This window comes from Nematostella vectensis, chromosome 13, assembly GCF_932526225.1.
Source record: "Nematostella vectensis chromosome 13, jaNemVect1.1, whole genome shotgun sequence".
NCBI classification, from domain to species: domain Eukaryota; kingdom Metazoa; phylum Cnidaria; class Anthozoa; order Actiniaria; family Edwardsiidae; genus Nematostella; species Nematostella vectensis.
The window spans coordinates 8907557-8918067 of NC_064046.1; the positions used below are offsets into that span (position 1 = coordinate 8907557).

Genomic DNA, 10511 nt, shown 5'->3' on the forward strand with positions numbered 1-10511 from the left:
TTACGTCATCTATAGCATCAACCATCATCAGGTTGCAACCTGAAGTTAGTCGCATCTTTGAGAAATTGAGTGCCTTCACTTTTTCTGAATTAATGTTTTCAGCCAATTTCTTCCCCTCCACGTCCAACTTGCAGCAAATCTCTTGCTCGCGTTTTTCACATTGTCATTGCCGTTCCTTTCTTTGCTCCTTCTTTCTTCGGTTTTCGGGAGGGGAGAGGGGGCACCAAAAATATGGGGGAAGCGTAAGAAGGGGCATGGAAGATTTTGTTCCTCCTAAGGAGGGTCAACTAATTTCATTCCTTACTTTTATCAAAATCCTCACGCCGCACCCCCCTCGGGATAATAAATAGTAAATGTACTTTCCCTAAGTCCAACTGTTATATAGTCAAAACTGGATCGGTAAATCCAACTGATATATACTATAAAAGCTAGAAGTATCTTTATTATGGTTTATAAAAACAAAAGTATTAAACATTGGTCATTTGGCTTAATCTTCAATCTGTATTTGAGCTGCAAACTAGATCATATCAGTATAATACTAAAGCTAAAAAGTACGGCTCCTTTTTTTTCCGGAGCCCCCCGTTTCGTTGGTTAGAATTTCCCTCCCTCTCGGTGTATTTAATAAACACTCCCTTAGCGCAGAGCTAGCAGGCATCCCCTCCCCTCCCTCCATACGGATAACCGAATAAAAGCATTGTAGCCCAGACTATTTTTTATTATAATTATGGATTATAATATATAACATTATTTAGAACCTGCTCCTAATTATTTGTTTGCTATGGAGCTCTACACTCTACGAATTCTAGCGGAAAGAAGTGCACGGGTCCTTAATACCGCGGGTCCTTGTTAAATGAGGAAAAAACAAAACTAAAACAAAGTGGGTTGCGATCGCTGTTTAGGTATGTATTGGGTTTCTGGCGAAGCACTAGATCTATGCTGATGGCATTAGAGTACTTTATAAAATAACGCAATATACGAATAAAGTTGACAAACACTTTATTTCCTTAGCATTCCATAGATATACTTTTCATACGGCCTTTAGATCCTTAATTTATTATTGTGAGCCATAATCAACACTTTCAGCGACGCCACCAGCCTCCGCCTCCGCCTCCGCCTCCCCCTCCCCCTCCCCCTCCCCCTCCCGCCTCCCCCTCCGCCTCCCCTGCAAACGCTCGCCTTGTTGAAGCTCCCGCGTTCCACGTTCTCATGGTATCTCCCTCTGAAGTTGCCAGCCTTTCGGTAGCGACCGACCACATATGTGCACTTCATGTTGCCCTTGTACGTCGTGGCCGCCCCGATCCCCAGCTCTGTACTGGCCTTCCACACAACCTGGGTAAAATGACCGGTCCCGCTACTGAAACCCCCACCGTTAAAGTCGTATTTACACACCTCGTTGTACCTTAAAAAGAACAATGGATTGTGGGTGCAAAAATAATAGTAATTGCGAAAGAATGAACCACTTTTTACTGCTCCCCCTCCCCCTGTAAACCACTTTTTGCTCCTCCCCCTCTCCCTGTGAAACACTTTTTGCTCCTCCCCCTCCCCATGTGAACGCGCCTGTACACTCGTACACTCTCAAATTCAGGCTTCGGAAATTCCTGTTTGGGATCTCGAGTTCTCGATTTTTGCGCTACAGGGATCCTAACGAAAAAAATCCAAGAGAGCCGGCCACAGGCTAGCGGATAGATAGCCTAATGCAAAATAGTTGTCGCTATTGCCATAGCCTTGTTGCAGTTGTGTGTTCGTAGTTTTCCATACTCACCACATGTCGGTCGCCCCAGCTGATGTCAATTCTCGTCCGCAGGCCATCGCCAAGTTTTCCCCTTGACCGTTCCTCTCGCTAGAGCTCGAGTGTTGCAGACTGCCCATGCGCGCAAGCTTGGCCGCGTAGGCCTTGGCCGACCTCGTCATCTCAGCATCCAATGTCATAGCAGGGGCGTTGTGGGTTTGGCGGTATTTGTTGTGCTGCGCGAGTCCCCCCTGCGCATCCGAGTCCTCAACACTTCCTCCCCCTCCTCCCCCACCACCTCCGCCTGCGCCTCCTTCTCCTCCTCCTCCTGCACCGCCCCCTAGAGATAAGAAATGAATGTAAGCAGTATTTTGTCAAAAAATAAAGCCCAACCCATGGCTGCACCCACGGGGAGCCGAGCTTTGGAATTAAAAATAATTAAAATCAAATAAGAATTTGATATAGACACTCCTCTCCCCCTGTAACCCTCTTTTCCCTTTGTACCCCACCTTTGCTCCTGTAACCCCCCCCCCCCTCGCCCACTGTTTTTCTTTACCACCTTTACCCCTCCTTGCCCTGCTCCCTTACAACTCCGAGACTATTTTTACCCTCCCACCCTATGTCCTCCGTACCAAGCTGGCCCCATCACCCTTTGCGCTTCTTGTCCCCTTTACCTCTTCCCTGTTCTCTGTATCAGACTCGCCCCTTGTACCCCTCCTCACCTCCTGTTTCCTTCTCACCCCTTGCACCACCATGCCCCCTATACCCTTCTTGCCCCCTGTATACTCACATCTTCCTCTACCCCACTGTACTAATCCATGCCCCCCTACCTCCTCCTCCGCTACAGAAATCACAGCTTCTCTTGCAGTTTTTCATCATATAGTTCTTGTAACTTGTGCAATAACCTTGGCTTTTCCAGTAACTACAATGCTGGTGACTATCACTGCAATCGGCTGTAAAAAAGGAAACAAAAAATAACGCAAATAAACCTCACAAGCACAGAGGTTATTGGGATTACTAACTGACCTTAAAGTTTTCCCTCTACCTTTGTTCAACCTAAATTCTAAAGCCTTAGGACGGACCATTTGACCATTTGATATTTGACAGGGGGGTGGCTGATTTCCAAAAAGAAATGGAGCAAGGCTCAGGTTCTTAATAACAAAAATTTTAACATACAAAGACTGGCAGAAAATCACAACATTCATTGTGGAAAAGAATCGGGCACAAAAGCTGTCCAGGAAAAAAAATCCCTGTCAAATATCAAATGTGCTGTCTATTACCTATCCCAGATTTAAACCCAGATGTTCTCACTTCAGAAGTGAAGCCTGTATTACCATCATTTAAGATTGTCCTACCCCTCTTGCTGAGGTAATGGATCTACTATAAGCTTACTTGGATCAGTTGGTACTGGTGGGGGTGGAGGGGGGGTGGGGGGTGCCGGGCCATTAGTCAGAGGTGGGCTCTCTGTCACCACCCCACCAGGGCAAGGCGCGCCATTGTTCCTACAATAACTGTTATTGTCAAAGCACCCTCTAGCAATGTTCTGCTTGAAAGCTCCCATCATGTTGCCAGCTTTTCGGTAACGACCGACAATGTAGTAGCATTTTCCCCAGCGCCCGTCTTTCTCTGCGACTCCAATACCAAGTTCAGTGCTTTCCTTCCAGACTATCTGGGTGAAGTGACCAGTTCCATAACCCCAACTGGGACTGTTGAAGTTGAACTTACAGACCTCTTTGTACCTGTGTAGGTGAAAGGAACCAACAAGCTGATGACTGCATCATCATATTACCATCAACATCACCTCTTCATCATCAACATTATAGTCATAACTGGTATTATAAAATCTTATTATCACTTCCACCTGGCATATAACACCTCATCATTAACATCCCTTTATTTTCATCAAATTATCATAATCATCATCATTACCATTACCAATAACATCATCATCATCATCATCATCATCATCATCATCATCATGACCATTACCAATATCATCAACAGTTCCATCACCACAGTATCATCATCATCATTACCATTATAAATATCATTATCATCATTTCATCACCATAACCATTACCAACATCACCATCATCATTGTTATTACTTACCACATGTCAACTGCTGTTGCGCCGTTGAAGTCCCTTTCACATGTCATTGCCAAATTCTCCCCCTGCCCAGGCCTTTCGCCCGAGCTTGAATGCTGCAAGCTTCCCCGTTGAGCCAGCTTCTGTGCGTATGCCTGTGCAGAGTGACTCATCGCTGCATCCAGTTGCATCATGGGGGCATCATGGGCTCGGCGGAAGTAGTTATGTCTATCCAGGGCTTCCTGTTCATATGATGCTGACATAAAAACATGACATAAACATTTTGTAAGTCTGCTTTCACATAACTGACGAAAAAAGAGGCAGCAATATCATATGTTACATACCATCTGATGCACTCACCAAACCTAGAAGGAAAAAAGAAACGCAATAAATAAAATGAACATGAGAAGATAGTTTATTTTGCACAAAACACGGGTGCAGGTATTTTAAGGAGTATTAGGGGTTTTTCGAAGTTCCCGACGATCACTTCTATTGCTTTAACCCTGAAGAACCCCCCGGGATATATCTATTATTTGAATACCAGCATGGCTGCTATATTACAAAGAATACGCAGAACAAAGTGAGCTAAAATAAACAGCACTGTTGGAAGCCGCATTTAAATATTTGAAGAGCCAAAAGACCACCCATACAACGCAAGACTTAAGTAATTTGGAAATATCTTCAAACTGCTTCCAAAAATAATTTTCACGAGTCAGCCATGCAGAACAGCTTGTATTTGTATCTTTCAGTAAATTGTCCAAACGTGTAAGTAATTTTTGAATTCTTACAGTCTTAATAGATCCAATTTTTAAAATGATAAGAATGTTAGGCTCCTCAGGGTTAATTACAAAAATTAACGAATTTTTACGGAATCTCTTTTAGTGTACCTATTTAAGATCGAAACTTCGTTCGGTAAATTTTGTCGAATTCGAATCATAACTTGTCTTATTACAAACACTTCGACTTAAAACACGCCGTAATATAATTTTCACATATTGAATATTAGTATTATGGTAGTCATTCTACCTGCCATATAAAAATCATCGAATTCTGCGAGAAGAAACGAACACAACAAACACACTTTGCGGCCACCATCTTGTGGAGTCATCAGTGTCGATCCTGATTCCGCAGAGATCCGCACATACTGAATATCTTAGCGGAGTTTGGCGCTCAAACATCAATACTCGCTAGCATTCCTGTATAATATGCTCAGGACACAGAAGTTATCTAATGAGTTTTCCAGTAGGGACTACCCCTCTGCTATTCCAAGCCCTCCCGCTTACAAAAACATCGATTCCCTTTTCTCGCGAAACTCGCCATTTTCTAGAGCTTGAGAGAAATGACTAGACAGAAAAATTCCTATCGAGCTAACAATGGCTTTTTTAGTTTACAAGTTATTCCCGACTAAAAGTTAGCAGAGAAATAAGAGCGGGGAAATAGAACGGGAAGAATTCCCGTATATGTGTTTATATTCTTACAGGTAAGTTTATAGTGGGGCATGAGCCGTTGAGTTTTTTGCATGTGGTGGCTCCTAAAAGAGCCGTTGGTTGGTGTTCTTGCGAGGAACTGTTTACGCTCTCTCGCCACGGATGCGGCGGGCAAGCTGGATGTCCTTGGGCATAATGGTTACTCGCTTGGCGTGGATGGCGCACAAGTTGGTGTCCTCAAACAGACCAACGAGGTAAGCCTCGCTAGCCTCCTGAAGAGCCATCACGGCAGAGCTCTGGAAGCGCAGGTCGGTCTTGAAGTCCTGAGCGATCTCACGGACGAGGCGCTGGAAGGGCAGCTTGCGGATCAGAAGCTCGGTCGACTTCTGGTAGCGACGGATCTCTCGGAGAGCGACGGTACCGGGCCTGTAACGATGAGGCTTCTTCACTCCACCGGTGGCGGGAGCACTTTTACGTGCTGCCTTGGTGGCGAGCTGCTTACGGGGAGCCTTTCCTCCGGTAGATTTACGGGCGGTTTGCTTGGTACGAGCCATTTCGTCAGCAAGTCGGTTGAACAGATTGCAAGAATTGCGTGTTCAGGTCGGTTTCAAAAACTTATACTTGCCGCCTATAAATCTGATTGGTTAGAAATCGTCCGATCTGATTGGCCAGTCTTGCACTAAAAAAAAGCCCGCCAAGACTTTACTGTGTTTCTGAATGCTAAGTTTTCCTATAATATCTCTACGATCCCGAATGTTATACAAACAAATTTACCTAGACATAGTAGACTAAATTGATTCTTCGTCTTCCGCCGCTAAATTAACGAGATATATGTAAAAGAGCAATGATTTAAATCAAGAAACATGGCCTCGAACCAGGGCTTGGATCACATTGATCGGATCGAAATGTTAGTCATTTGACTTGTAAATATCTGTTGCACTATTGACCCTTGAGTTAATTATCATACACAATGGGGTATATCGGGTATATAAACCCGACAACTGTCAGAGAAGGTTATTATTCAGTTTAAATTCACACTCATCATGTCTGGTCGCGGCAAAGGAGGAAAAGGTCTAGGAAAAGGAGGCGCGAAGCGTCATCGCAAGATCCTTCGGGATAACATCCAGGGCATCACCAAGCCCGCCATTCGTCGTCTCGCTCGCCGTGGTGGAGTCAAACGAATCTCTGGCCTCATCTACGAGGAGACCCGTGGCGTTCTCAAAGTCTTCCTTGAGAACGTTATCCGTGACGCGGTCACCTACACCGAGCACGCCAAGCGCAAGACTGTCACCGCCATGGACGTGGTCTACGCTCTGAAGCGACAAGGCCGAACCCTGTACGGATTCGGCGGCTAGAGTATCAAGTCAACTCCAACAAACAACGGCTCTTTTAGGAGCCACCACATGCAACAAAAGTCATGATCAAGTGCACTCGGTTTTTTTAGTGTGCTCTGTTTCAACTTCGTGTCATACTTTTCGTAAATCTCTCTGTAGTTTTTGCGGGATTACTCACGATACTGCGTACATTAAATAAATACTATTTCATAAAGTCATGCATCCTGAAGTATAATAGAATTTTCAGTCGCTAATTCGAACTTTTTCTCGTAAATCATATTTAGATTTGTTAGTTGATTTGGATTCTTGTAGGGAAACATTTGAAGCTAAAGAATGCTCTATTTTTTGAACTTGAAAGAGACGATTTGTGTCTCCTTTACTCCTCAGGCGCCAAGTTATCAATAAGGTTTGAATTTGTAAGCAACAAAGAATAACGGGTTTTGGCGCGAAAGCTTAGTCGCATAAACTCACCGAAATGTAGTTCTTTATTGGATAACTATTGTACGAGCTTTAGCAAACGTGTATATCGGAAGATTTTCATGAACTTGAGCTACTATAAGCAAAACGCCCGGGGTATTTTGCGAGGCTTTGAATTAGATTTGTGATGACAAGATTTGTGTGTGAATAAGGGTGAATAGATTGCATGTTAGGCAACGACTTTTGTGTCACTTGGTGGCTCCTAACAGGGCCTTGGCCTTCTTCTCGGTACGGCCTGTATGTTGGGCAGCACACCACCCTGAGCACGGCGGCCATGTAGACCGGTGCGCCAGCACCAACACGCTCGGCGTAGTTGCCTTTGCGCAGATGACGGTGGATACGACCGACGGGGAACTGAAGCACCAATCACAAATCACTATTTCTCAATAGAACGATGACCTGTGACATCGAATATTCATGGCTATGTTTCCTAAGAAGTAACTTAACTAAATTATCATATTAACCTCAAAGTAACCAATCACAAATAGGGATTTTCGATCCGCGACCCTACGTAATCACCCGTCTGTTTGGTTTAAATATGACCACTCAGACTTGGAGCGGTTATTGTCATTTGCAAAATCAGTAGCAAAATGCCACCAAAACCTCCAGTCGGAAAATCCGCAGGCAAAAAGGCCGTCAAGAAGCAGGTTGGAGAGGGCAAGAAGAAGAGAAAGTCAAGACGTAAGGAAAGCTATGCTATCTACATCTACAAGGTGCTGAAGCAAGTTCACCCCGACACCGGTATCTCGAGCAAGGCCATGGGCATCATGAACTGTTTCGTGAACGACATCTTCGAGCGCATCGCTGGTGAAGCTTCCCGCCTGGCGCACTACAACAAGAAGTCCACCATCACGAGCAGGGAAATCCAGACGGCCGTTCGTCTGCTCCTCCCCGGTGAGCTGGCCAAGCACGCCGTGAGCGAGGGGACCAAGGCCGTCACCAAGTACACCAGCAGCAAGTAAACGGCGCAATCCGTGCTGCACCAAACAACGGCTCTTTTAGGAGCCACCCAAATGACACGAAAGTCATGGCCGTGCATCTTATCTTTTATGTCTTGATAAAAATCATGACTTTGACAACGTTATAAAACAAAACTCCTCTCGAAAAAAAATATGTTATATGATCTACAAGATTTATAACATTTTTAGTCAGGGTATTTTACGATCTTATGACACGAATATTTTGGCGCCAAAAGCCGTTTATGCAAATCATTACGTTTCGCGCCCTTTTCTTAGGAAAAGCACAGAGTAGGGGTCATTCTCCAACGCAGGCTTTTTTTTATACGAACGTCTAGCATGAGATTTCTCAAAATTTTAAGAACATGCCGAGGCTCAGAAGCAAAACATTGTTTTGATGTTGAGTTGCGTTCTAAAATACAGAATCTAATTGTTAAAAATAACAACCATAAAAATTATTGTTATCTGTTTCACGTTCATTCAAGATCGTTCCACTGCGAAACGAAAAGACTTGACGCCAATCGTGATAAAGGCCAGTTTCTGTTAGGATATTTTGATCAATTGTACTTTGAACTGTAGAGACGTGGTCGAGCCGAAAGTATGTCAAGTTGCAACAGGCAACCACCATACAACTCTTGTCTGACAACGGAATACAGATTAGGATCGAAATTGTTATTTTATGTTGAGAGGAAAACCCAAGGATACGGAATAAAACCCTCGGAGCAAAAACGAGAACCAACTAAGTCAAATAGTTCGGAACCAAGAATCGAACCCAGTGGTGTGGAGTCCAGGGACTACAGCCATGTGAAGGCTCCCCTTCACATAAATTTGGCCAATAAAAACCAATGCTTCAGTCAATGTTTTTTTTTCTTTTAAAGACGTGGTCCTCAAGGACCCCCAGCGAGACTCCCATAAAAACAAACGGGCGTCATTCTCGGTCAAAACAATTTTAACGCCAAGGGATATCAATTTGGGTGTGGTGAACAGCAACCTTTAGCGGCTTGCTCCAATACTACAGATATACACCATAAAAGATAGCAGGGGCGAAGCCAGGGGGGTGGCCTAGGGGGCCCTGGTCCCCCCTTTTAGCAGCCAAAAATACAGTAAATGTATGAGACATTATCTAAAACACAGGAGAAAATGCCTTGAAAGTCCCTTTTGGTTCCCCTCCCGTTTAAAATCCTGGTTACGGAAGGTGCTATCCCCCTGTGAAGCCCACCACTTCAATTCTATTTTTTTATTTTAGCGGAGGCTTTCGTTTTATACGTAATTGAAAAGGGTGGGTATTCAAGGGCGTAGCCAGGGGGGTGGCCAAGGGGGCCTGGGCCCCTTTCTATCTAAAATACAGGAGAAAATGCCTTGGAAGGGTCTTTTGAGCCCACTCCTGTTAAAAATCCTGGCTACGCCGCTGGTGTGTATTAAATTTTTCCAACGATGTAGATGGAGTCTAACAATATGTAGATGGAGTCTAACGATATATTCAAACAAATAAATTAATAGGCATATATAATACTTGAAATATTTCAGATATATATTGTTTTGTGGTTCGTGTGGCTTAAAATGTACTCACATAACAAGCCTATAACGAGGCAACAGAGTCGTCTCATTTCCATGTCTCCACTCTCCAATGTGTTCAGTGCTATCCCCGACTCGTGGTGAACAGCATTTGATGGTCTTATACTGAACTCGTTGTTATATAAGAGCTTGTCTATCACCTGCCGTTTTTGTTGACAACACCTTTGAAGGCTGGGCAGGTGCGCATGCACTTAAGACAAATACAGCTGACCAGTTTCCATGGTGCTTGAGTTCAGGGTAAGGTTGGTGACTGACGTTTATTTTATATGTTACACTTTCTGAGTGTAGAAAGCACGATTTAGTATAGGTGAAGTGTCACTGTTAAATGCCATAGTTAAAGATAATCAGTTTTTAGTTGAATAGTTTTTTTAGTAGAACACGATACTATGATAACCACAATCTGACGATAGCTTGTCTTTTGAGGCAAATCTTATCGTTATTTTGATATTGACTTTACATTTGAGACTATTTTAGCAAGAGAGCATAAGATCTTATGCTGTCTAGATTTTAGTCATTCTGGTAGTAGGACTGGGCAAAATGCAAAAGATTATTATGAACCTTTGGCCAAACCGCGAGTTCGGAGGGGGGTGGGGTTAGGGGTGGGAGCGTGCTATATGCAATCGGTGTGGTGTGTAAAATTGCAATTTAAAACGATTGAGGATAAACGAAGCCTTACAGCCCGTGTGTAAACTGCTCAAACATTGCTGGTCAAAACAGCAAGTAGTATTCCTTCGCCTAACGCTGCCAGCAATATTTAAATTGATGAAGACGCTGTTTACTCGAAGATACGCGAAGACGTTAGCTTGATAGGCGCAATTAAAATCTAAGTGAGTTCCGGTCATAAGTGCTCGCTTGTATCGTGTATTTAGTGGTTTTATGTAGAAATGTTGGACTCTAGAATTAAATCCCTTTATCTACATAGAAGT

At 43.8% G+C, this 10511-nt stretch overlaps 3 protein-coding genes across 3 annotated transcripts; 2 read left to right on the forward strand and 1 right to left on the reverse strand.

Moving 5' to 3' along the window:
* Positions 1 to 979: 979 nt before the first annotated feature.
* On the reverse strand, positions 980 to 9707 carry LOC5518573. Its single transcript, XM_032363298.2, has 7 exons — positions 9581 to 9707; positions 4161 to 4181; positions 3841 to 4072; positions 3122 to 3468; positions 2560 to 2682; positions 1763 to 2069; positions 980 to 1399 (listed from the first exon to the last, which is right to left on the reverse strand). Exons 1-7 carry the CDS (start codon positions 9621 to 9623, stop codon positions 1039 to 1041), a joined length of 1434 nt encoding a protein of 477 aa, XP_032219189.2. The 5' UTR covers positions 9624 to 9707; the 3' UTR covers positions 980 to 1038.
* Positions 6114 to 7715, forward strand: LOC5518525 (histone H4). Its single transcript, XM_048720524.1, has one exon. The coding sequence runs from the start codon at positions 6287 to 6289 to the stop codon at positions 6596 to 6598; it is 312 nt and encodes a 103-aa protein (XP_048576481.1). The 5' UTR covers positions 6114 to 6286; the 3' UTR covers positions 6599 to 7715.
* Positions 7588 to 8032, forward strand: LOC5518526 (late histone H2B.L4). Its single transcript, XM_001638414.3, has one exon. It carries the CDS (start codon positions 7645 to 7647, stop codon positions 8014 to 8016), a length of 372 nt encoding a protein of 123 aa, XP_001638464.1. The 5' UTR covers positions 7588 to 7644; the 3' UTR covers positions 8017 to 8032.
* Positions 9708 to 10511: the final 804 nt, after the last annotated feature.